Below are 27,451 nucleotides of genomic sequence, written 5' to 3'. Positions count from 1 at the left end.
TCCAAAATGCATTACTTCACATTTGTCCGGATTAAACTCCATCTGCCATTTCTCCGCCCAAGTCTCCAACCGATCTATATCCTACTGTATCCTTTGACAATCCTCATCATTATCTGCAACTCCACCAACCTTTGTGTCGTCTGCAAACTTACTAATCAGACCAGCTACATTTTCTTCCAAATCATTTATATATACTACAAACAGCAAAGGTCCCAGCACTGATCCCTGTGGAACACCACTAGTCACATCCCTCCATTCTGAAAAACACCCATCCACTGATACCCTCTGTCTTCTATGACCGAGCCAGTTCTGTATCCATCTGTATCCAAATAGTTAATTGTCAAAGTCAGCCCTGTGGCAGAAAAACTGAGATGGATTATAAAAACATCCAGTTGAGTAAAGTGCTGTAAGTTAACGCCAGGGTTAATAAAAACCAACTAATTCAAATTCAGAAAATGTGTATGTTATCTACAATTAACACATAGAAACCAACACACATTAATTACAATGTCAGCATGCTTTGGTAAGTCGACTTAACCCAACCAAGTCCAATGTGTGTATGAATTATATCAAGTCTACATTACTTTGTTGGCTGAAAGACAAGTCATGTAGTCAGCACTTGAATTTTGCAGTTGATTTAATATTTTAATTGAATAAACAATTCAGCATCACAGCACTTGGATTAAAGAGAAAAGATAGGGCACAAATTCGATACTTTACTCCTGACACAATATATACCTGATCAATAAAATCCACAACAAATACTTGTTAATTTTACCTTTCCATCTTTACAAGAGAAATTAGCATTGAGGAAATGTATTTCTTCTAGCCATCTCTGCTATTTACTATTATGGGAAGATGGTTAATAGATAATTCTCCATAGGCTGCAGCATCAGGTTACTCCGTGCTATTGGTTGAATGTGTGAAAGCAAGTTGATAGTCTTGTTTTTAGCAGTCGTATGCAAGAATGATCAAAGAAACAATATTATAATTTGAAATTTTAATTTTTAATTCAATGCTATTACAATTTCTTGTGCTTCCCTGCATATAGGAGGCCATGTATGGTGAGTAGCAGGAACTCTGTATTTCTGGAAACTGTCCAGGTCTAAATAATGCTTTCAAATTATCAATTTTTTAAAAAACAAAAACGAGAAGTTATGCACTGGTTTTCATACTGATTGGTATTGGTGCATTTTCTCATCAAGGAATTAAAGGAGGGTCTTTGGACCAATGGAATCATTGGGCCATATTTGACAAGTACTTAACATACCTAAGGTCCAAGGTGGACTGTGGGTGAAGATAGCACAGCCAGATAGTGGGGCACTGGGGCTATACCATCCATTCTTTTTAAACTAATCCACACTGTTGTACTTCAGTTCAGCCTGTATGTAAGCTGAAATAATAGGCATCTGTTGTGCATACATGTTAAATTTAAATTATAGTATATTGGAGAGATTTATAGCTTATGGCAGTCTTATCCATGGATTGTACAACAAATGTAAACCAGCATTGACATAATGCAGAGAATTGGGGGTCTGAATCAATTAACCTGGTTTCACTTGAGGTACACTTTGGGTAACGTGATAATCCTATTGGAAAGTCTTCTGAGTTAACCTGTTTGACTTGGATGAATATGGTTTGTTTGGTTTGTCAGATTGTTCTGCTGGAATTTGAAACAAATGTTCTGATTCGGTCTATATATAGACTGAATTAATTTTCTTTTAAATCAGACATTGAATTTCCAGCTGTTCATTTTGTTGTATCCTTGTTTCATTCTTTCAGACAATGCTAATTATAACTGGGAATATAACTGTCAGAATGCTTACTTATTACATATGTTTATTCCACCGTAATAAGTAACACGATGCCAAAATTGAGAAAAAGCTGTTTATGGTTTCCCCCTTGCAAAGTATGGCAACTGAGAGAAAAATTCCTCTTGACCCCAGTTGCTCTCACAGATAACGCCCACATTTTCTGCCCAATAATATATGACGAACTCAAATTGGTTATTTAAGCAACTTGTTCATCGGAGTCAGATGTACTTGAGTAATTGCAAATAAGTATTTATATTCTGAATCACAATCACAAAACAAAGCTTGTGGAAATAAAATCAAAAAATGCAGGAAATACAAAACAAGCCCATCAGTATCTGAAGAACGCAGATAGGTTAATGTTTCAGGTATAAGACCCGTTATCCAAACTTCAACAGAGTTTTGTTGGTAGTTAGTCACCTGAAATGTTGCGCTATTTTTTCTCTTTTCTGATGCTAATGGGCCTGCTGTTGTGTATTTTCTTTTGTTTCCATTCCAGCTTTCCAGCATTTGCCCTTTTTCTATATATCTCATAAAGTCATCTAAGCTGATTGTGAATTGCATACTGAAATATTATTTAAGACCATTCTCCATCTTCATCTACTTGGAACTCCCTAACAGCACTGTGAGTGTGCCTACACCACATGGACTGCAGTGGTTTAAGAAGGTGGCTCACCACCACCTTTTCAAGGGCAGTTAGGGATGGGCAATAAATGCTGGCCAAGCCAGCGATGCCCACATCCCGTGAAAGAATAAAAAAGAAATGCATATCAAATCAGAGATCAGATAGAGTTCAGAAGGCGGTGGTGTAGTGGTATTGTCACTGGACTAGTAACCCAGAGACCCAGCATTTTGCTCTGGGGACATGGGTTTGAATACCACCATGGCAGAAGGTAGAATATGAATTCACTTAATAAAAATTTGGAATTAAAAAGCTAGTCTAATGATGGGCAAGAAACCAATCGATTGTTGTTAAAAAAAAAAAAAACCAAAAAAAAAACCCCCATCTGGTTCACAAATGTCCTTTAGCGAAGGAAATCTGCCGTCCTTACCTGGTCTGGCCTACATGTGACTCCAGACCCAGAACAATGCCCTCTGAAATGGCCGAGCAAGCCACTCAGTTGTATCTAACTGCTACAAAGTCAATATGGAATAAAACTGGACAGAGCATCCGGCATTGACCTAGGCACTGGAAATGACAATGTCAAACCCAACCCTGTCAACCCTGCAAAGTCTTCCTTACTAACATCTGGGGACTTGTGCTAAAGTTGGGAGAGCTGGACCACAGACTAATCAAGCAACAGCCTGACATAGTCATACTCAAGGAATCATACCTTACAATGTCCCAGACACCACCACCACCACCATCATCCCCGGGTATGTCTTGTCCCACTGACAGGATAGACCCAACAGAGGTGGCAGCACGGTGTTATACATTCGGAGGGAGTTATCCTGGGAGTCCTCGACATCGACTCCAGACCCCATGAGTTCTCATAGCATCAGGTCAAACATGGACAAGGAAACTTCTTACTGATTACCTCATACTGCTCCCCCCCCCACCACCCCTCAGCTGATGAATCAGTACTCCTCCATGTTGAACACCACTTGGAGGAAGCACTGAGGTTGGCAAGGGTGCAGCATGTACTCTGGGTGGGGGACTTCAATGCCCATCACCAAGAGTGGCTCGGTAGCACCACTACTGACTGAGCTGGCTCAGTCCTAAAGGACATAGCTGCTGGACTGAGTCTGAGGCAGGTGGTGAGGATCCAACAGGAGGGAAAAAGGACCTCATTCTCACCAATCCGCCTGCTGCAGATGCTTCTGTCCATGACAGTATTGATGGGAGTGACCACCGCACAGTCCTTGTGGAAACAAAGTCCTGTCTTCACATTAAGGATACTCTCCATCGTGTTGTGTGGCACTGCCACTGTGCTAAAAGGGATAGATTTCAAACAGATCTAGCAATGCAAAACTGGGCATCCATGAGGCGCTATGGGCCATAAGCAGCATCAGAATTGTACTCAACCACAATCTGTAATCTCGTGGCCTGGCATATCTCCCACGCTACCATCACTGTTGAGCTGGGGGACCAACCCTTGTTCAATGAAGAGTGCAGGAGGGCATGCCAGAAGCAGCACCAGGTATACCTCAAAATGAGGTGTCAACCTGGTGAAGCGACAACCCAGGACTACTTGCATGCCAAACAGCGTAAGCAGCATGTGATGGACAGAGCTAAGCGATCCCATAACCACCGGATCAAATCTAAGCTCTGCAGTTCTGCCACATCCAATCGTGAATGGTGGTGGACAATTAACCAACAGGAGGAGGTGGTTCCACAAATATCCCTATCCTCAACGATGGGGGATCCCAGCACATCAGTGTGAAAGACAAGGCTGAAGCATTTGCAACAATCTTCAGCCAGACGGGCCGCATGGATGATCCATCTCAGCCTCCTCCTCAAGTCCCCAGTGTCACAGATGCCAGTCTTCAGCCAATTTGATTCACTCTGCGTGATATCAAGGAATGACTGAAGGCCCTGGATACTGCAAAGGCTATGGGTCCTGACTACTTTCCGGCAATAGTACTGAAGACCTGTGCTCCAGAACTTGCCGCGCCCCTAGCCAAGCTGTTCCAGTACAGCTACAACACTGGCATCTACCCTACAATGTAGAAAATTGCCCAGCTATGTCCTGTACACAAAAAGCAGGACAAGTCCAACCCGGCAAATAACTGCCCCATTAGTCTACTCTCGATCATCAGTAAAGTGATGGAAGGTGTCATCAACAGCGCTATCAAGCGCTACTTGCTCAGCAGTAACCTGCTCACTGGCACTCAGTTTGGGTTCTGCCGGGGCCACTCAGCTCCTGACCTCATTACTGCCTTGATCCAAACATGGACAAAAGTGCTGAACGCAAAAGGTGAGGTGAGAGTGATTGCCTTTGACATCAAAGCAGCATTTGACCGAGTATGGCATCAAGGATCCCTTGCAAAACTGGAGTCAATGGGAATCAGGGAAAACTTTCCACTGGTTGGAGTCATGCCTAGCGCAAAGGAAGATGGTTGTGGTTGTTGGAGGTCAATCATCTCAATTCCAGGACATCACTGCAGGAGTTCCTTAGGGTAGTGTCCTAGGCCCAACCATCTTCAACTGCTTCATCAATGACCTTCCTTCAGTCCTAAGGTCAGAAGTGGGGATGTTTGCTGATTGCACTATGTTCAGCACCATTCGCAACTCCTCAGATACTAAAGCAGTCCGTGTAGAAATGCAGCAAGACCTGGACAGCGCAAGTCTGCACTGAGTGTGAAGAAGGGAGTTTGGTAAGTGAGTGAATTTTAAGGGTTAACCTCTCAAGACTAGTTTTAGTTTTGTTTACATCTAGCAATTAATTGAAATTCCTGTTTCAGTTAAGAGGTAAGTTAGGTTTCTTGCAGTTTTAAACAGCGGTATACTAACACTCAGAGTAGTTGAAGCTAGTTAATTAGGTAGCTAGCTTAAACTGCTTTCTGAGCTTTCGCAGAGCTCTAGCAGAGCTGACAGCATTGTTTTCAGAGTATAAATTGAGGGGACTCTAAAATGCTGCTGGAGGTCACACAGTGTGAAGAAGGGAGTTTGATAATTGAGGGATTTCGGGAAGGAGGGGAACTATAAATTAAGAAAATAACTTTTTTCAGCCTCCAGTAGCTGCCTTTCTCTTCGGTACAAGGGAAGAAGTTGATTGGTGAGTAACTGGTAAGTTATTTTACTTCTCATTGTAATAAGTTTTTATGGCAGGTCAGCTCGGCCAAGTGAAATGTACATCCTGCAGTATGTGGCAAGTCTGTAGGAAGTGTCATGGGCTGCAGAAGCTTGAGCTCCGGGTTTCGGTACTCGGGCAGAACGGTGGCTGGAGTCACTGTTGTGCATCCGCAAGGCAGAGGACTGCGTGAATAGCATGTTTAGGGAGGTGGTCACACTGCAGGTTAGGAGCATGCAGACAGAGAGGGAATGGGTGACCGCCAGGCAGTCTAAGAGAACCAGGCAGGCAATACAGGAGTCCCCTGAGTCTATCTTGCTTGCTAATCGGTTTTCCATTTTGGATACTGGTGAGAGCGAAGGTTCCTCAGGGGATTACAGCCAGAGCAAAGTCCGTGGCACCATGGGTGGCTCAGCTGCATATAAGGGGAGAAAGAAGAGCAATAGTGATAGGGAACTCGATAGTCTGGGGATCAGACAGGTGTTTCTGTGGCAGTAAACGTGACTCCAGGATGGTGTGTTGCCTCCCTGGTGCCAGGGTCAAGGATGTCACAGAACGGCTGCAGGAGATCCTTCTGGGGGAGGGTGAACAGCCAGAAGTCGTGGTCCACGTTGGTAACATTGACATAGGTAGGAAGAGGGATGAGGTCCTGAAAGCAGATTTTAAGGAGTTAGGAAGGAAATTAAAAAGCAGGACCTCCAAAGCAGTAATCTCAGGATTACTCCCAGTGCCACATGCTAGCGACCATAGGAGTAGGAGGATTGATCGATTAAACACGTGGTTGGAGAACTGGTGTAGGAGGGAGGGCATCAGATTTCTGAGGCATTGGGGCCGGTTCTGGGGCAGGTGGGACCTGTACAAGATGGATGGGCTACACCTTAACAGGACCGGAGCTAACATCTTCGCAGGGAGATTTGCGAGTTTAAACCAGCTCGTCAGGGGAATGGGAACCTGAGGGGTAGCTCAAATTGGAAGGAAGTAAAGCTGGTAACAGGAAATAGAAAAGTAGCAAGTGACATTAGAAGGCAGGCGAAACAAAGGCACGTATCAACTAGGCTTAGAATGCAGAATGTCAAGAAGACAAGGTTAAGGGCACGCTACCTGAATGCACGCAGCATTCGCAACAAGGTAGATGTCTTAAATGTCCAAATAGAGGTAAATGGGTATGATCTAATTGCCATAACAGAAATTTGGCTACAGGGTGACCAAGACTGGGAACTGAATATTCAAGGATATTCAACCTTTAGGAAGGACAGGCAAAAAGGAAAAGGCGGTGGTGTTGCGCTGATAAGGAATGGGATTGGTAAATTAGTAAGGGAGGATCTCAGATGGGAAGAATAAAACGTGGAATTTGTTTGGGTAGAGCTAAGAAACAGCAAGGGGCAGCAAATATTGGTAGGAGTTGTTTATAGGCCACCAAACAGTAGTGATAGTGTAGGGCATGGCATCAATCAGGAGATTAGAGAAGCATGTAGCATAGTTAATACATCAATCATGGGTGACTTCAATCTGCATATAGACTGGGTAAACCTAATGAGCACTAATGCTGTGAAGGATGAGTTTCTGGAGTTTGTTGGGGATGGTTTCCTGGAGCAGTATGTTGAGGATCCAACTAGAGGACAGGCTATTTTAGATCTAGTGTTATTTAATGAGAAAGGGCTAAATAATAATCTTGTTGTTTAGGGATGAGTGACCATAACATGATAGAATTTTACATCATGTTTTAAAGTGAGGTAGTTCAATCTGAAGCCAGGGTGTTAAATTTGAACAAAGGAAATTATGACAGTACATAGGTAATGGATAGTCTTTAAAGAAATATTACATAGTTTATAGCAATTATATATTCCTTCAAGGCACAAAAGCCCCAACAGTAAAGGCAGTCAACCATGGATAACAAAGGAAGTTAAGGATTGTATAAGATTAAAAGAAAAGGCCTGTAAAGTTGCTAGAAATAGTAGTAAACCTGAGGATTGGGAGGATTTTAGAATACACCAAAGGAGGACGAAAAAACTGATAAAAGGAGAATAAAATATGAATGTAAGCTAGCAAAAAATATAAAAACAGACTGTAAAAGCTTCTTTGGTACGTAAAAAGCAAACGTTTGGCTAAGACAAATACGGATCCGTTACAGGTAGTCAGGAGAATTTATAATGGGAAATAGAGAAATGGCAGAGAAGCTAAATGATTACTTTGTGTCTGTCTTCACTGAGGAAGATACAGTAAATCTCTCTCAATTAGAGATCCAAGGGATTGGGGGAATGAGGAATTGAAGGAAATTTGTATAAGTAAGAAAGTTATATTGGAGAAATTAAGGGTGCTGAAGGTTGATAAGTCCCCAGGATTTGATATTCCACATCTCAGAGTGTTGAAAGAGGTAGCTGTGGAGGTAGTGGATGCATTGGTGATTATCTTCCAAAATTCTATAGATTCTGAAGCGGTTCTTGCAGATTGGAAGGTTGCAAGTATCACCCCACGATTTAAGAAGGGAGGGAGAGAGAAAACGGGGAATTACAGACCTGTTAGCCTTACATCAGTCGTTGGGAAAATGCTAGAATTTATTCTAAAGGATTTGATAAATGGACATTTGGATAATGATCTGATGAGGCATAGTCAAATGGATTTATGAATGGGAAATCATGTTTGACGAACTTGGAGTCTTTTGAGGATGTTACGAACAGAATTGATAAAGGGGAGTCGGTGGACGCGGTCATAGAGTTATACAGCACAGAAATAGGCCCTACAGTCCACTGTGTCCATGCCGGCCATCAAGCCTATCTATTCTAATCCCATTTTCCAGTACTTGGCCTGTAGCCTTGTATACTATGGCGTTTCAAGTGCTCATCTAAATACTACTTTATTTGTGAGGATTCCTGCCTCTACCGCCCCTTCAGGCAGTGTGTTCCAGTTTCCAACCACCTTCTGGGTGAAGAAATATTTCCTCAAATCCCCTCTAAACCTCCTGCCCCTTACCTTAAATTTGTGCCCCCTGGTTATTGACACCGAAGGGAAATTTTTTAATCCTATTTATCCCTCATACTTTTGTATACCTCAATCAGGTCCCCCCTCAGCCTTCTCTGCTCTAAGGAAAACAACCCTAGCCTATCTATCCAGTCTCTCTTCATAATTGAAATGCTCCAGCCCAGGCAACATCCTGGTGAATCTCCTCTGCACCCTTTCCAGTGCAATTACATCCTTCCTATAGTGTGGCGACCAGAACTGTAAACAGTATGCCAGCTGTGGCCTAACTAGCATTTTATACAGCTCCATCATAACCTCCCTGCTCTTATATTCTATGCCTCGGCTAATAAAGGCAAGTATCCCATATGCCTTCCTAACCACTTTATCTACCTATGCTGCTGCCTTCAGTGATCTATGGACAAGTACACCAAAATCCCCCTTGTACTGCCTATGGTCCTACCACCCATTGTATATTCCCTTGCCTTGTTAGTCCTCCTAAAATGCATCGCCTCATACTTCTCAGGATTAAATTCCATTTGCCACTGCTCTGCCCATCTTACCAGCCCATCTGTATCGTCCTGTAATCTAAGGCTTTCCTCCTCACTATTTATGACACCACCAATTTTCGTGTCATCTGCAGACGTACTGATTATACCTCTTATATTCACGTCTAGATCATTAATGTACACTACAAACAGCAAGAGTCCCAGCACCAATCCCTGCAGTACACCACTAGTCACAGGCTTCCAATCGCAGAAACAACCCTCGACCATCACTCTCTGCCTCCTTTCACTAAGCCAATTTTGGATCCAATTTGCCAAATTGACCAATCTCCTATGAGGGACCTTATCAAAAGCCTTACTGAAGTCCATGTAGACTACATCAATTGCTTTACCCTCATCTACACACCTAGCCACCTCCTCAAAAAATTCGATCAAGTTTGTTAGACATGATCTCCCCCGACAACCACTAATACCTCCTCCCTTTCAATGCTAATTTGGTATACTTGGATTTTCAAAAGGCCTTTGATAAAGTCCCCCCACAAGAGGTTGGTTAGCAAAATTAAAGCACGTTGGATAGGGGGTAATATACTGGCATGGATTAAGGATTGGTTAACAGGCAGAAAACAGAGAGTAGTGGAAAGGTCCCTGCACCTTTCTACGGCAGAAAAACATAATTGTTTATCAAAAGCGAAACATATCACTATACTGCCATTCAAGACACACCGCTATCTTCATTAGCATTTCAAACCAAATTGCTTTAATTAAATGCAAGATCAAAGAAACGTACCAATTGGCCATCTTAAAATAAAGTATAGTGCAGAACCCCTTTTAGCTCCAGCAGAATTTAACAATATGTACCTAAGCCTAGCACCGGCATAAATTTTGTTTTGAGGGAGACTTGAGAGGAAGTGTTCGCACAAGGAAGATCAAATCAGAGCTCAATTCTCTCTTTGCTCAATATCCACGTGCACTTTCAATAGGTGATGATCAATTGTGGAAGCCTTGGTTGATTCTAGCCTTTTTAACCAAGGAAGATTAAAGCAATTTGTAGCAGCCCTGCCACCACTGTTCTAGGATCAACTAACGCACCAGGATTTGAATCTGGAATCCTCTGGTCTGTTTGGTTCAGCTACACGCTGCCTTTTCCATCAGGGATGCTTACTAATTGCTCTCTTAAATTGAATAAAGGGTTTGGAAAAGAGTTGTCTAGGTAACATATTCTGCTGTTTTTCCTTTCTGCTCTACAGAAGATTTCTTTGATCTTGCTCAGGATTGACCAGTGGCAGCATTGCTGATACCAAATACTCATCCTGGTAAAAATGTTAGCATGAATTGGCAATTTACCATTGGATTGCTGTATCATAATTCCAGATTAATGTTTACACATTAGCTTCTGTTAGTAATGACAATTTCTGATAAAACATATAAAGATTGATTGTAATTTAGTTTTAAATACTTTTTGACCAACAAAGTGGAATTAATATTGTCTTTCCTTAACTTATATTGTTAGTAGAATGCCTTCCAAGCAGCAAAGTAATGAGAAAACATTTTCTTTTATAATCTAGAGAAACCGCACCCTGAAGTACAGGAAACATCAAGTGACAGCACTGGGAAAGAGAAATCAAGTGCAAACATACAGCAGGACGAGCTTGCTACGACTGAGTTGTACACTTCACCCTGGCCAACAAAAAGTAATGGGATTGAGGCTGTTTCAGCTGGGACTCAAGAGATGAAAAATGAATTTGGTCTGAACTCTGGACTAGACCTCGAAAAACAAACTGGATTATCAGTACCAGCTGAAGAAGAATCTGTAAAGATGGCCTACACCGGAAGAGCCAGTTCTCATCGACTCATTAAAGAAAAGAGTTTGATTGATACAGACCACCAGATGGAGTATAGTGCAGAGAAACTCACTGAGGATCTTCATATGGGTGAAGAATCAATGGATCACGGTATTGCATTTCAGTCATACTGTTGAGTTGTAATATTGCTGAAACCATGAGATTATGCAAAAATTAATAGGTGTTTTGCATTATTGAGGGGGTTATCAGGGCAATTTTCTCGGACTGAAAAGTCTGCAGAATTATTTAGTTCAATATTAATGCACCATTTGTTCCATATTGTCTGCAAAACAGTTGTTATTAGTACTTCAGAGTCTCCCTGTGAAGGTGCAACTGTTTTCTTGGCAGCACTTTGCGATATTTTCCCTTTTTACTGTCTTTTCTCTTATTCTCAAAGAAATTATAGGAATTTTAATTTCTGTTTTCCTCTAGTATTTAATGCAGAATTCGAAATGATATCAAAAATGCTGAGCATAAATGGAGGTTGTAATTAATTTTTCCTTAAAAATGTAACCATTTAACACTACATCTCATACTTTGAAGAGAATGTAGTCTATATGGAGGATGAGATACTCATTCATAACTTTAGACATTATTAGGATGGAAATGGTGTTTAGGCCCGTGCCACATTCTTCTTGTGACCTACGTATAGTGCAAGGAAACCTTATGTTGTATCGAACAACAGCAACTTACATTTGCATTGTTCTTTCTGCATTTGAATCCAACATAGGTAGTTGGTATAAGTCTCCTGTCGTCTAGCTATAAAACTGTAAGTGAGCTGAGTTTGGTTAGTGCCAACCCAATGCTGAATTTATCCAAATCCATAGCATACAAAAACTGGCCCTAAATGGTATTAAAATGGCAGTTGCACCCAGCTCACAAGGACAGCTAGTTTGGGCAAAATTAATGCTACAGTCTATTTTTAATTCAAACTAAGTGAGTGCAAAAACAAGAATTAAGTTTCCACTTTGCTGTGTTATTAACATTGCTTAAGTCAAGTTTTTGGCTAATTTGTTTTTTTAAATCACAAAATGACTGAATTACCAGGAGTAGACTAATTTATATCAAATTGGTAGTTACATAGGTCACAGTTTGCCTACATAAGTCAGTACATTTGAAAAATTAATTCCTATGAATTGTTTTGAGGTAGTTCTCAGCTGTGATAAATTAAAAATTGAAATCTATTTTTGTTTTACTGTCAGACAATAAGGGTAATGCAAAATGAATTGGAAGGGAAACAAGAAAGGGGAGTAAGAGCCATATGATTATTTAAATCAGGTGATTGCTGTTGGTTTTTCCTTAGTGGCTTAATGAATAAATGCACCATTTGATTTGGTGCTGAGTCAGAGACCAACAGGTTCTCACTTTCCTCGCTTGTGCGACTATGGCTGCTCTCAGCAGTGTAGTAATGGGGCTTTATGATAAATCTGTGTCCCTACGCTCAGAGGGGGAAATTTAGCCTGGGCCCCAGTTCCTGATTTGCTATTTATTAACCCATGTTGGAGTGTACCTGCATACATCGAGTGATGGAAGTAGTTGGGTTTGACTGTGAAGCCCCTCACACTTGAATACTAACCCATGAAAAATGTAAGGTACTGGAGTGTAGTTGTGCCTGACAAGTGATTATCTTCAGAAGACATTAAAAGAAGAAAAATGAACTTTACGTTGATCAGAACATCCCAGAATGCTTTCTAAACATTGGATTACTTTTGAAGTACAGCCATTGCTATGTAGGCAAATGTAGAACCCAATTGGTACACACAGGCTTCACAAGCAGCAAATGAAAATTAACCAGATAATTTTTTTTTTTATGGTTGTGTTGGCTGAGGGAGGAATGTTGGTCACGACACCAGGAGAACCCCTTACTCTTCAAAAATGCTGCAGGAGCTGAACTGGCAGACAGGACTTGTGTTTTATGTCTCATCTGTAAGACAACATATCCAACAATGAAGCATTTGCTCACCGCTGTACTGAAGTGCTAGCCGAGATTAGTAGTTCTCATACTGGGGTTCGCGGATCCCTGGGGGAATGTAGAGACTTTCCAGGGGATCTGCAAAATATTCAACAATGTTGTTGGGATTTTGTTGAATATATTTTACAACATTGGTAGAGGGACATCTGATGATAGCAATAACATACTGCACCATAATTATTTTCCAATAGAACTAATTGTATAATTGATAATGGTTAGCACGGAAGAAGTCTCTATGGCTTATGCATTTTGAAAACAGAACAGTTGCCAGTTACTTCGGGGTGGGGGGGAAGCTGTGGTCAAGACAAGTAAGTGAATCAGCAGTGGTCAGAGGCAGGAGCAGTGTGGTAGTCATGCAGTGCAGAGTGGGCTGGCTGTCTCATCTTGGAGGGAGATGATCAGGGAAGAGCACTGAGAGTGGTATGAAGATCACCAGGTGGTGGGTGCCAGAAAGTTGATCAACGGTGTTAATTGTATATTAATTTATTTGTATGCAGGTGGTAGGCATTAACTAGGGATTTACTTGTGCCCCCATTAAAAGGAACATACTGCTACTGTCGTTGTTAGGTGAGGAGGTGCATGTTTGTAATGTGTATCTCTGTAAATAAATGCTTATAGAGGTGTGTGAAGATTGGCTCCAGTGCTATCTTTCACCACCTGGCTTTCTGGAATATAATGAACAGAAGTGTCTCCTTCGTCTATTCTCCAGTTTTGGGGTGAGATGGAGGATTGTAGAGTTCTAAACGTCTCCGTGAAAAACATATATCTTAGACCTTACTAGTCCAGAACTTACATTGCTGATATTAGAATTTAGCATTATAATTTACATGGGGGATCCGGGCTTACTAATCCATTTGTAAAGCGGCTCTTCAATCCAGAATGTTTGAGAATCACTGGGCTATATTATGTGCTCAACTGCACAATGGAACTTGAACCTCACAATCACTGACTCTGAAGTAAGAGTACTACCAACTGAGCCAAGCTGACACTGAAGGGGCAAAATGTGTTCAGTTCCTTTTAAGTGAAAATATTGGTTGGAAATCTGGTAAAATTTGTGGTACAAAATTTGGGAGAACAATTTTTTTGTACAGTCATAATGTAAGACTTACAATGTTGCACTGTTCTTTTGAATTTTAATCAGTTGAAATAATAGAGAAAATGCAACATATTTCTGCGTTCTGTTCTTCTGTCTATATTTCTCAACATTTTTTAATTGTTCTGCAACATTATCTGGGCATTGTAAGTGTTGAATCTCACTATTCCTGTCTGATTACTTTTTAAGGTTCCCTTTGTTAATTCAAATCCACGGCACTTATTTTATATTTGTATGTCCGATTTTTTTCAACCTCTGTCGAATAGTTTCAGAGGTATTTGCTGTATTGAGAATATGAGTTTATTTCATTGCTGTTTGTGGGATCTTGCTGTGCACATTCTGCAGTTCACATTTGCCAATGTGACAGTGACCATACTTGAAAACAGCTAATTTTCAGTGAAGTGCTTTGGGACATGCTGAGGATTTAAAAGGTGCTGTATAAATACAAAAGAAAGACAGACTTGAAATACTTGCATTTCTATAATACCTTTCACGTTCTCAGGGCATCCCAAAGTGCTTTACAGCCAATGGACTACTTTTGAAATGTACTCACTCTTGTAATGCAGGAAACATAGCTGCTAATTTGCGCACAGCAAGCTCCCACTGACAGCAATATGATAATGACCAGATAATCTGTTTTTCTGGTATTAATGGATAAATATTGGCCAGGACACTGGGGATAACTCCCCTGTTCGAAGTAGTGCCGTAGGATCTTTTGCATCCATCTGAGAGGGCAAACGGGCCTTCAGTTTAACGTCTCAACCGAAAGATTACACCTCCAACAGTGCAGCACTTCCTCAGTACTACATTGGCGTATCAGCCGAGATTTATGTGCTCAAATTTCTGGAGTGGGGCTTGAACCCACAACCTTCTGACTAAGATGAGAGTGCTGCCAACTGAGCCATGGCTGATACTCGTGTGTTAGTCTGTCTTAGTGTGCAAGTGTGTTCATCCTATTCCTTTTTGCTAAAATTTAGTTGTTCAAATTTTCTTTTTTTTTTGTTTTTCTAAAACTAACATGCCTTGAAGTTGTGCTTTCAGACAAGTTTACAATCCTTTTGTGTGAAAATCCTTTGTTTGCTGTGTTAATGGTTATAGTAATTCAAACAGATTTAATGTCTGTTAAAACAGTGGATAGATTTTGAACATGAATATGTAACAGTCATGTCAAGGCCTTTACATTTTGGAAATTCAGGACAGTAGCTAGAAAATTTGGACGGCCAAATCTTACTCAAAAACCTTTGCTTCCTCAAAGACGATGTTTTGTTTTTTTTGGTATGTTTTTCCCTTTAGGTATCCAGACACAAGGGGGTCCCAAGGAGCACCAAACTGAGGCTGGAGGGTCGGAGTCAGTAGTTGTCACTCAGTATTCTGAAAGGTCCAAGCTAGGTGGTGATGAAAAAGAATCAGCAAATGATGGTGAATATCAAGCTGACTATCAAGGTGAGAGTGGAGACACAAGATGAAAACAGTTAGCAAAATTCTGGCTCAATAGTTTTTTAATTGAATCTAAGAAAAAGCTGATGTGCTAAAATAAACAAATATTATCTTTGGTTGGCGCTATCTGGTACTGTTAAATCCTGTTTGAAGAAGAAGGGTAACAGGTCCAGCACAGCACTGCAGGAGTTCCTCAGGATAGTGTCCTAGGCTCAACCATCTTCAGCTCCTTCACCAATGACCTTCCTTCAGTCATAAGGTCAGAAGTGGGGATGTTCGCTGATGATTGCACAATGTTCAACACCATTCGCGACTCCTCAGACACTGAAGCAGTCAGTGTAGAAATGCAGCAAGACCTGGACAATATCCCGGCTTGGGCTGATACGTGGCAAGTGACATTCGCACCACACAAGTGCCAGACAATGACTTTGTCAAACAAGAGAGAATCTAACCATCTTCCCTTGACATGCAATGCTGTTATGATTGCTGAATCCCCCACTATTAGCATCCTGGGGGTTACCATTGACCAGAAACTGAACCGGGTAGCCATATAAATACCGTGTCTACAAGAGCAGGTCAGAGGCTAGGAATCCTGCGGCGAGTAACTCACTTTCTGACTTCCCAAAGCCTGTCCACCATCTATAAGGCACAAGTCAGGAGTGTAATGGAATACTCTTCACTTGCCTGGATGGGTGCAACTCCAACAACACTCAAGAAGCTCAACACTATCCAGGACAAAGCAGCCCGCTTGATTGGCACACCATCCACAAACATTCACTGCCTCCACCACCGGTGCACAGTGGCAGCCGTGTGTACCATCTACAAGATGCACTGCAGAAACGCACCAAAGCTCCTTAGACAGCGCCTTCCAAACCCACGACTTCTACTACCTAGAAGGACAAGGGCAGCAGATGCATGGTAACACCACCGCGAGTTCCCCTCCAAGCTACACACCATCCTTTGATATAGCTGGGTCAAAATCCTGGAACTCCCTTCCTAACAGCACTGTGGGTATACCGACCCCACATGGACTGCAGTGGTTCAAGAAGGCAGCTCACCACCACCTTCTCAAGTGCAATTAGGGATGGGCAATAGATGCTGGCCTAGCCAGAGACACCCACATCCCATGAATGAATATAAAACAACAGAAAATTTAAAGCTTCTTGAAATAAATATTTAGATTTTGACTTTTTTTTTTGTTTGCTTTGTCATTTGCCTTGGACACTGACCCAAAACTCAATAACTTGATTGCAAGGGGGACTGAGAGCCCAGCCCAGCCCATTTGGGCAGAATGAGACAAAACAGTTTATTAAGAGACGGTAACGAGTTAACAGACTGCATATAGCAGAACAAAGTTGAACTCAAGTGCAAGAAAGAAATATCTACTGGGGAAGCTTCCTGATGGCTCCACATCAAGGAAGCCTCTTGATTCTCTCATCTCAGAGGGAGAAATGTTGCCTTTAAACGGTCAGATGCGAATCAGATCAGCTATAACTGTGATGCTGTCCACAGTTAATAGCCTACTGACATTTACTGTTGAGAATTACAAATGGATGCTTGGGCAAGGTACTAAGAAAGCACCTAATACCAATAAAGCTGCACTTGAGAAAATAATTGAGAACAGTAAGGGGGTAGGGAAATTTAGTTATGAGAATATTTTGAAAAATATCTCTGCTTAGTCCAGAAAGTGGCTTCATTTTTCTCCTGGGGTCTGCAGCTTCCAGATCTTCATGACTCTTCCATCAGCAAGAGCTCCATAATTGCTGTTTGTGCGCAAAACACTTTGTCTTATTTAATACCGTTGGTTTGAAATACTTGGTCATTTAAAAAGTTTTTTTCTTTCAAACTTAACATTTACTTCACATATTGTTGTGGAATCTTGCATATCTTAAATTCTTAATTTTTCTAAATTATCAAGGCAATTATAGTTGGTTAACTAACGTGTCTTTGATTTGAACTGCGCTATGTGAAGGAAACCCTGCGCAAGGGTCTCTTGTGTACTTTCTCCTTGCGCATGTTCCAGCAACCAGTGACAGATTTAATCTTGGAATAGTCTGTGCTGTTTGCAAATAGGGATTAAAAAGTGCCCCTGGGCTGAATTTGTTTTTAAAAAGAGAGGTAATTAACAAAGGAATTACTTACTTGTTTCAAAATCCGTTCATGGGCAATTCAGTTTCAGCATTAATCTGGTAATTTATTATGGCAGTATCTGAATGGAGTGGAGATGCTGTGGGTGGAGTTTAAATGAATTCATTGTAGTGACAGTCTTTTTCGTCTGCAGAATTGAAGATGGCCAGGAGTGCAGAACAGAACTTAACAATGCAAGGTGGACAGGCGTCAGCCACATTATGGCACTCTGACGGAGTGGATGCTGATGAAGGGGTGCTGGTTGATAAAATGGGTGATAGAGTGGCAAATGAAGAAGTGAATGATGAAAGAATGGAAGTTGAAAGAACAGAAGGCGATGAAGTGGTTGAACGAGTAGAAGGTGAAGAAGTGGATGATGAACGAGTAGAAGGTGAAGAAGTGGTTGATGAACGAGTAGAAGGTGAAGAAGTGGTTGATGAACAAGTAGAAGGTGATGAAGTGGATGATGAACGAGTAGAAGGTGATGAAGTGGATGATGAACGAGTAGAAGGTGATGAAGTGGATGATGGAGTAGAAGGTGATGAAGTGGATGATGAAAGAGTAGACGGTGATGAAAGAATGGAAGGTGATGAAGTAGAAGATGAAGAAGTAGAACCTGATGAAGTGGACGAGAGAGAAGAATTGATAGATGACAGTCAAAATGAGGAGGATGACAGTAAAGGTAAAAGTCACTTGTGCAGATTGTTACCAAAATAGTGATGCAGTCTTGACTGCATCTGAGAAATTGGTGTAATCCAAGTGAAAACTTTGAAGTCTTCCAATTTTTGATTTTCTTCAGCTAATGTACAAAATTGACTTTCAGCTATTTTAGTGTGTGTAAATGATTATTTATATAATCTAATAGATACTTTTTCCTTCCTTTCTGAATATATAAATGTGATCTGGAAACTTGCTATATTATAAAAGTGAGACCGATTTTCCAGCAGAGTGACAAAATATTCAGATCCTCTCCATTACTGACTACGCCACACTTTCTCAAGAATCTAGGTAGCAAGTAAGTAACACGTGCAATACTTCACCCCATAAGACATCTAGATATTACTAATAGATGTTTCTAGTATGGAGCCATCTTTAATTAAAGACGTATGCCTTTTATCTTTACAGCTTGGGAGACAGCTCTGCTTAGATAAATATATATTTCAAATAATTACTAATTTCAAAAACTGGTGATGCTGTTTTATTCTGCTTAATGGGAGATCCAGCAGGATTGGATAACCAATCTGTTTATATAGGTAGTATTAATATAAATGGTTTTCCTCTGTGTTGTGGGTGGGGGTGGGGCGGGGGGGGGGTGCGTGGTGGGTGGAGGAAGAGAAGCAATTCAGTGCAGAGCTCTCATCAGAAGACCACAAATTTGAGTCAAAAGGCTACATGTCTCACAGATCTGCTTGCTTTTGATATTCTTTTCATTGTCCTCATTCCATTGGTGCAGTGGGGGACCCCCTTCTTGGGAGCAGAGAACTGGCATAATGCAGTTTGGTTTATCAGGGCTTTACAGTGGAGGCAGCTGTGACCCAGACTGTCCTTATTTTCAGGGATGCCCCCACCACCCCACACTTTTTTTTCAAAAAAAAAGGGCAGAAACTGCTCAAGCATGGAAAGAATAAATAAAAATTACTGAAAATCTGACAAGTGAGTTTGCAAGTTTAAGGTATTTCAAATTAGAAAGGTAAAAAAGTAATTCAGCCCATTAAATTGGCCCGATTGTTTAGATCCTTCTTCAGACCTTTTTTAACCTCAATCTTGTCCTTGTGCTAAGTGCAGATCACCCTACATTTCACCAGGATAAGTTTGTGATGAAAATGTTAAATTAGAAATTGTCCATGAAATTTTAAATGTTAAATTTGTTTTACCATTGTCTCGTCCATGAGTCTGTGGGGTCTGGAAATCTTATGGTGGATGAGGGTCAGCTGTAACACAACTTGGAAGGAACTGACATTGATGCAATGGACAGTTTAAAAACTGTTAAATTTTGTCCTGGGATGACTTTAGGTCATGATTATGTTCCCTGGTTTTATGAACAAAATATCTCTACACTCCTCCCCCACCTCCCCTCCAAACATTTGAGTCCCTTCATCATTTTTAAAACTTGGTTATTGTTTTCTTCAATCCCTTGTCTTTCCACCCACCCCACATCCCATAAGAATACATTGATAGCTCCTCTGATAGCTTAGTTTCTAAGTTTAATAGCTAGTCAATGTGTTGAGCAGCGCAGAGCAGGAATATTCCAGGTTCAATCCCTGATCATTGCTGAATTAGCTAATGTTAACTAGGATTGTACCTGAGACACTATATTTGTTGTCAGTGCGAATGAAGGCAAATTTTATGGAACTTAGGTGATCTGGCAAAAGTGGACAGGATTCAGCTACTTCAAGGAAAATCAGTTGCAAACCAGTGGGAGGCATTCAAAAGTGAGATTCTACAGGCACAGTGTAGGTGTGTCCCCACAAAGATAAAGGGTGGTACTGCCAAATCTAGAGCCCCTGGTTATCTAGAAGCATACAGGATAAGTTGAAGTAGAAAAAGAAAGCTTATGACGGTCACAAAAAAACTTAATACTTCAGAAAGCCTGGAGGAGTATAGAAGGTGCAGGGATAAAGTAAAAAGGAAATCAGAAAAGCTAAAAGAGGACATGAAAAATTATTGGCAGGCAAAAATCAAGGAAAACCCAAAGATGTTTTATCAGTACGTTAAGAGCAAGAGGATAACTAAGGAAAGGGTAGAGCCTATCAGAGATGTACAAGGGAACTTATGCGTGGGTGCAGAAGATGTGGGCAGGGTTGTTAATGAGTTTTTTGTCTCTGTCTTCACAAAGGAGAGGGATGATGCAGACATTATAGTAAAAGAGGAGGAGTGTAAAATATTAGATACGATAAGCAGAATGGGAGAGGAAGTCTGACATCCTTGAAAGTGGATAAATCGCCAGGGCCGGATGGATTGCATCCCAGGTTGTTAAAGGAAGCCAGGGAGGAAATAGCAGGTGCACTGAGGATCATCTTCAAATCCTAACTGGATACAGGCGAGGTGCCAGAGGATTGGAGGTCTGTGAATGTTGTACCCAAAAGGGTATGAGGGGTAGACCAAATAATTATGGGCTAGTCAGCTTGACCTCGGTAAATTATTAGCATCAGTCCTGAGAGACAGGATAAACTGCCACTCAGAAAGGCACAGATTAATCAGGGATAGTCAGCATGGATTTGTTAAAGAAAGGTCATGTCTCACTAACTAGATTGAGTTTTTTGAGGAAGTAACAAGGAGGATTGATGAGGGTAGTGCAGTGGATGTTGTCTACATGGATTATAGTAAGGCATTTGACATGGCCGACTGGTTAGAAAAATGAAAGCCTATGGGATACAGGGGAATGTGGCAGGTTGGATCCAATATAGGCTCAGTGACAGGAAACAAAGGGTAGTAGTCAACGGATGTTTTTGTGAATGGAAAGCAGTTTCCAGTGGCGTTCCATAGGGCTCAGTGTTGGGTCCCTTGCTGTTTGTGGTATATATTAATGATTTGGACTTAAATGTGGGATGATTGGGAAATTTGCTGATGATGCAAAAATTGGCCATGTATTTGATAGTGAAGAGGATAGCTGTAGATTCCAGAATGATATCAGTGGTTTGGTTGAATGGGCAGAAAAGGGGCAAATGGAATGCAATCCAAAGATGTGTGAGGTGATGCACTTGGGGAGGGCAAACAAAGCAAGGAAATACATAGTAAACAGGAGGATATTGAGAGTGGTAGAAGAAGTGAGAGACCTTGGAGTGCATTTCCACAGGTCCCTAAAGATGGCAGGACAGGTAGATAGAGTGGTGAAGAAGGCATATGGAATGCTTTCCTTTATTGGTCGAGGTATAGAATTCAAAAGCAGGGATGTAATGCTGGAACTGTATAAAATGATGGTTAGGCCACAGCTGGAATATTGTGTACAGTTCTGGTCACCACAGACATAATTGCTTTGGAGAGAGTACAGAGGAGATTTACAAGAATGTTGCCAGGGCTTGAAAGTTGCAGCTATAAGGAACGATTGGATGGCAAGGGTTGTTTTCCTTAGAACAGAGGAGGCTGAGCGGTGACTTAATTGAGGTCCTCCAAATTATGAGGGGCCTAGATAGAGTAGACGGGAAGGACCTGTTACCCCTCGGAGAGGTCAATTGCCAGAGGGCACAAATTTAAGGTAATTGGTAGAAGAATTAGGGGAGCACGAAAGACGTTTTCACCCAGAGGGTAGTGGGTGTCTGAAATATACTGCCAGGAATGGTGCTGAAGGCAGAAACTCTAAATTCTTTTAATAGGTACCTGGACATGCACCTGAAGTGCTATAACCGGCAAGGCTATGCAAGGTGCTGGAAGGTGGGATTAGATTGGGCGGCTAGTTTTTTTGATCGGCACCTACATGACTGGCTGAATGGCCTCCTTCTGTGCCGCGATTTTTCTGTGGTTCTAACTTTAGATTAATTTATATTAAAATTATGCTATTAAGGTAAATTCAGATTACAAAGGATGAGGTTGCGAGTGCAGCCTGCTTCTGGGAATATGAAGTAGATCCAGATGAAGCAGCTGGAGGACTGGTGTTTATTGCATACCAGATCAGCTGGAGACAGTGGGGTTTATTAAGACATTCCAGTAACATTCATACCTAATGTGTTGGAATGGTTTCATTCATATGAGCCCAGAGAGTCAACAGCTTCTTGCTATAGTGCTGAAAACTTGTGCTCTAGCTGCGCTTCTAGCAAAGTTGTTAGAGTATAGCTATAACACTGACATCAACTCAACAATGTGGAAAAACTTTCCAGGTATATCCTATGCACAAAAAGCAGGACAAATCCAATCTGACCAGTTACCACCCTGTCAGCTGACTTTCAATTATCAGCAAGTAATGGAAAGTGTCATTAACGGTGCTATCAAGTGGCACTTGCGAACCAATAACCTGCTCGCTGATGCTCAGTTTGGATTTAACCAGGACCACTTGATTCTAAACTTCATTAAAACCTTGGTCCAAACATGGACAAAGGAGCTGAATTCCAGAGATGAGGTGAGAGTGACTGCTGTTGACATTAAGGCAGCATTTGACTGAGTGTGGCATCAAGGAGCCCTCGTAAAATTCAAGTCACTGGGAATCCAGGGGAAAACTCTCCACTGGTTGGAGTCATATCTAGAACAAAGGAAAATGGGTGTGGCTGTTGGAGGCCAATCGTCTCAGGACATCGCTACAGGACTTCCTCAGGGTAGTATCCTAGGCCCAACTATCTTGAGCTGCTTCATCAGTAACCTTCCCGCCATCATAACATCAGAAGTGGAAATGTTCACTGATTTCAGCATTCAGTTGCAATCACAAGTCCTCAGAGAATGACAATCGCTGAATCCCCCACTATCAACATCCTGGGGGTTACCATTGACCAGAAACCGAACTGGAGTAGTCATGTAAATACCATGGCTACGAGCAGGTTAGAGGCTAGGAATCCTGCCTCCTGACTCTCCAAAGCCTGTCTACCATCTAAAAGGTACAAGTCAGGAGTGTGATGAAATACTCTGCACTTGCCTGGATGGGTTCTGCCCCAGCAGCACTCAGGAAGCTCGACACCATCCAGGACAAAACAGCCTGCTTGATTGGCACCCCATCCACAAACGTTCACTCCCTCCACACCCAACATACAGTGGCAGCAGTGTGTACCATCTACAAGATGCACTGCAGCAACTCACCAAGGCTGCTTCGACAGCACCGTCCAAACCCACGACCTCTACCACCGAAGGACATTGGCAGCAGATGCATGGGAACACCACCATCTGCAAGTTCCCCTCCGAGCCACACACCATCCTGACTTGGAACTATATTGCCGTTCCTTCACCGTCACTGAATCAAAATCCTGGAACTTACTAACAGCATTGTGGGTGTGTACCTACACCTCAAGGACTGCAGCGATTCAAGAAAGCAGCTCACCACCACCTTCTCAAGGGCAATTAGGGATGGGCAATAAATGCTGTTCTAGCCAGCAAAGCCCACATCCCATGAACAAATTGTTTTAAAATGCAGTCCCTGTCCACATGCAACAAGACCTGGACATTATGGAATAGATTCAAATTCACTGTAAACTTTACTGTCTGTTCATCTTTTGTGTAAAAGTAAGCAAGCTTTTTGGTTCAATAGAGTGTTGATGAGATTCTGCCTCCTGAAAGACAGGAGAAATACATGTAAGGGAAGCTTGAGATTCTAAGAGAGGTTTCCCTAGTCATAGCCTCCTATGACTAGATATTGGGCAGTAAAGGTAAACGTCTGAAATTAAGGGCACTGTCTGTAAACAAAAGTGACTCGTGGCACTGAACCCAACTGAAAAATCTGATGCTGATCTATAACATACTTTTGATTTTGAAATCTAGTTTCCCAATTCCAGATGTATATAAATCTGTTATAAAATGAAAGCAGTGACCCAGTTGCTTGTACCAACATTAAATATTGTATATTACATTAAATATTGTATCCATTTTCAACAGGGCACAGAAACCACTTAGGAAGATAAAGCAGAATCCAAAAAAGCCAACACAGACACGAAAGAGAACAATTTTACCAAGCAGCTTTGTAAAGTCTGTGTTTACCCACTATGCCAAAATGAGAGTGAAAAAGGCAACATTTACAGCAGTTGAACAGTGGTAAGTGGCAGTTTCATGATACAAATTTAAGCAAACCAGTTTGTATGACAAATCTTTCAAACATTAATCCTAAAAACAGGTTTTCAGAAGTGAGAGTGGCCAAATACCAAAAGGTCTAAAAATTAGTGGCAGAAGACAAAAAAAGTCTGACATTTTTTTTTTTGACACGGAATCATGTAACTATAGCAGGGTGAATGATCTGTAATGAATGCAAATACTTGCAGGCCACTTCAAATGTGTCGAAACATTAGTTTTCCCTTTGTTTACCTTGGATTGCCATCAAGACGGTGGACCAATGCATTTGTATAAAATCACCAAAGTGACTTCAGCATTCCAACATTTCAGCATGTAATACAGTTGGTACATCATGTGATTATGAATGATTAAGTAAATTTTAACACAAGAACTGTTGGTTCAAATTATTTTTTTAAAAGCACACGAAAAACTACAAAGTTGCCCCAAAGGTTAAAAGCAGCAATTCCTACGCGCAGCAACGGTCAGTGAAACTGACCGTTACGATTTCTTTTGAAAGCCCGTCTTGTGGGTCTGAAGGTTGGAAACTGCAGAGGTGTCCAACCTTTTTACGTGAGTGACCGAATCACAATTTTTGTTCTACATGGGGGCTGGTGAGCAAATTTCAGAAAGATAAAGGCATTAGAAATTTATTTTACTATAATCAAAACAACAAAAATGTGCATTTTTGTCAACAAACATTAAATGAGAAGACGAATTTATTAACTTACTTTCTCGTCACTATGTTGAACATGGAGTTACTGAGATACCTGGCATGTTTTTGCTTCCACAAGTAATCAGTGACTGCCTGCACAGTTGATGTAGGGATGCAGAGAATTACGGATAGATGTCCATCTGTCAGGATGATCTTGATCACTCTCGCAACTTTCTCACTCTGCCTGTCTCCACCTCTGTGTCTCTCTCTCTGTCTGATTCTGTCTATCTCCCCCACTCTATGTCTCTCTCTGTTCCCCCGCCCTCTCTTTGTGTCGGCCCCTTTCACCCTCTCCTTGTGTCAGGCCCTCTCTCTCCCTGTCCCTGTGTCAGCCGCTCCCTCCCTCTGTCGGCCTCTCCCTCCCTCTCCTTGTGTCGGCCTCTCCCTCCCTCACCTTGTGTCGGCCTCTCCCTCCCTCACCTTGTGTCGGCCTCTCCCTCCCTCACCTTGTGTCGGCCTCTCCCTCCCTCTCCTTGTGTCGGCCTCTCCCTCCCTCTCCTTGTGTCGGCCTCTCCCTCCCTCTCCTTGTGTCGGCCTCTCCCTCCCTCTCCTTGTGTCGGCCTCTCCCTCCCTCTCCTTGTGTCGGCCTCTCCCTCCCTCTCCTTGTGTCGGCCTCTCCCTCCCTCTCCTTGTGTCGGCCTCTCCCTCCCTCTCCTTGTGTCGGCCTCTCCCTCCCTCTCCTTGTGTCGGCCTCTCCCTCCCTCTCCTTGTGTCGGCCTCTCCCTCCCTCTCCTTGTGTCGGCCTCTCCCTCCCTCTCCTTGTGTCGGCCTCTCCCTCCCTCTCCTTGTGTCGGCCGCTCCCTCCCTCCCTCAATCGCTGTGTCGGCCGCTCCCTCCCTCCCTCAATCGCTGTGTCGGCCGCTCCCTCCCTCCCTCAATCGCCGTGTCGGCCGCTCCCTCCCTCCCTCAATCGCCGCGTCGGCCGCTCCCTCCCTCCCTCGCGCCGCGTCGGCCGCTCCCTCCCTCCCTCGCGCCCCGTCGGCCGCTCCCTCCCTCCCTCCCTCGCGCCCCGTCGGCCGCTCCCTCCCTCCCTCCCTCGCGCCCCGTCGGCCCCTCCCTCCCTCCCTCCCTCGCGCCCCGTCGGCCGCTCCCTCCCTCCCTCCCTCGCGCCCCGTCGGCCGCTCCCTCCCTCCCTCCCTCGCGCCCCGTCGGCCGCTCCCTCCCTCCCTCCCTCGCGCCCCGTCGGCCGCTCCCTCCCTCCCTCCCTCGCGCCCCGTCGGCCGCTCCCTCCCTCCCTCCCTCGCGCCCCGTCGGCCGCTCCCTCCCTCCCTCCCTCGCGCCCCGTCGGCCGCTCCCTCCCTCCCTCCCTCGCGCCCCGTCGGCCGCTCCCTCCCTCCTTCCCTCCCTCCCTCGCGCCCCGTCGGCCGCTCCCTCCCTCCTTCCCTCCCTCCCTCGCGCCCCGTCGGCCGCTCCCTCCCTCCTTCCCTCCCTCCCTCGCGCCCCGTCGGCCGCTCCCTCCCTCCTTCCCTCCCTCCCTCGCGCCCCGTCGGCCGCTCCCTCCCTCCTTCCCTCCCTCCCTCGCGCCCCGTCGGCCGCTCCCTCCCTCCTTCCCTCCCTCCCTCGCGCCGCGTCGGCCGCTCCCTCCCTCCTTCCCTCCCTCCCTCGCGCCGCGTCGGCCGCTCCCTCGCGCCCCGTCGGCCGCTCCCTCCCTCCTTCCCTCCCTCCCTCGCGCCCCGTCGGCCGCTCCCTCCCTCCTTCCCTCCCTCCCTCGCGCCCCGTCGGCCGCTCCCTCCCTCCTTCCCTCCCTCCCTCGCGCCGCGTCGGCCGCTCCCTCCCTCCTTCCCTCCCTCCCTCGCGCCGCGTCGGCCGCTCCCTCCCTCCTTCCCTCCCTCCCTCGCGCCGCGTCGGCCGCTCCCTCCCTCCCTCGCGCCCCGTCGGCCGCTCCCTCCCTCCCTCGCGCCCCGTCGGCCGCTCCCTCCCTCCCTCGCGCCCCGTCGGCCGCTCCCTCCCTCCCTCGCGCCCCGTCGGCCGCTCCCTCCCTCCCTCGCGCCCCGTCGGCCGCTCCCTCCCTCCTTCCCTCCCTCCCTCGCGCCCCGTCGGCCGCTCCCTCCCTCCTTCCCTCCCTCCCTCGCGCCGCGTCGGCCGCTCCCTCCCTCCTTCCCTCCCTCCCTCGCGCCGCGTCGGCCGCTCCCTCCCTCCCTCTCGCCGCGTCGGCCACTCCCTCCCTCCTTCCCTCCCTCCCTCTCGCCGCGTCGGCCGCTCCCTCCCTCCTTCCCTCCCTCCTTCCCTCCCTCCCTCTCGCCGCATCGGCCGCTACCTCCCTCCTTCCCTCCCTCCCTCTCGCCGCGTCGGCCACTCCCTCCCTCCTTCCCTCCCTCCTTCCCTCCCTCCCTCTCGCCGCATCGGCTGCTTCCTCCCTCCTTCCCTCCCTCCCCCTCGCTGCGTCGGCCGCTTCCTCCCTCCCACCGCTCTTCTGTCACCCGCCCTCTTCCTTCCCCCCCCCCCCCGCCCTCTTCCTTCCCCCCCCCCCCCGCCCTCTTCCTTCCCCCCCCCCCCCCGCCCTCTTCCTTCCCCCCCCCCCCCGCCCTCTTCCTTCCCCCCCCCCCGCCCTCTTCCTTCCCCCCCCCCCCGCCCTCTTCCTT

At 44.3% G+C, this 27,451-nt stretch overlaps 1 protein-coding gene across 1 annotated transcript in view; it reads left to right on the top strand.

Moving 5' to 3' along the window:
* The window catches only part of cenpt (centromere protein T), a 92,089-nt gene that overhangs the window by 52,592 nt on the left and 12,046 nt on the right, over positions 1-27,451 (top strand). The window contains exons 11-15 of the mRNA XM_068049535.1: positions 10,572-10,958; positions 15,206-15,355; positions 17,631-18,158; positions 18,404-18,491; positions 23,987-24,142. Of these exons, the coding sequence (XP_067905636.1) occupies positions 10,572-10,958; positions 15,206-15,355; positions 17,631-18,158; positions 18,404-18,491; positions 23,987-24,142 (1,309 nt within the window). The remainder of the gene's footprint in view (positions 1-10,571; positions 10,959-15,205; positions 15,356-17,630; positions 18,159-18,403; positions 18,492-23,986; positions 24,143-27,451) is intronic.

The sequence above is a fragment of the Heterodontus francisci genome, chromosome 17 (assembly GCF_036365525.1).
Source record: "Heterodontus francisci isolate sHetFra1 chromosome 17, sHetFra1.hap1, whole genome shotgun sequence".
NCBI classification, from domain to species: Eukaryota; Metazoa; Chordata; class Chondrichthyes; order Heterodontiformes; family Heterodontidae; genus Heterodontus; species Heterodontus francisci.
The sequence above is the reverse complement of the archived record's forward strand: the minus strand, read 5'-3'. Positions and strand labels throughout refer to the sequence as shown.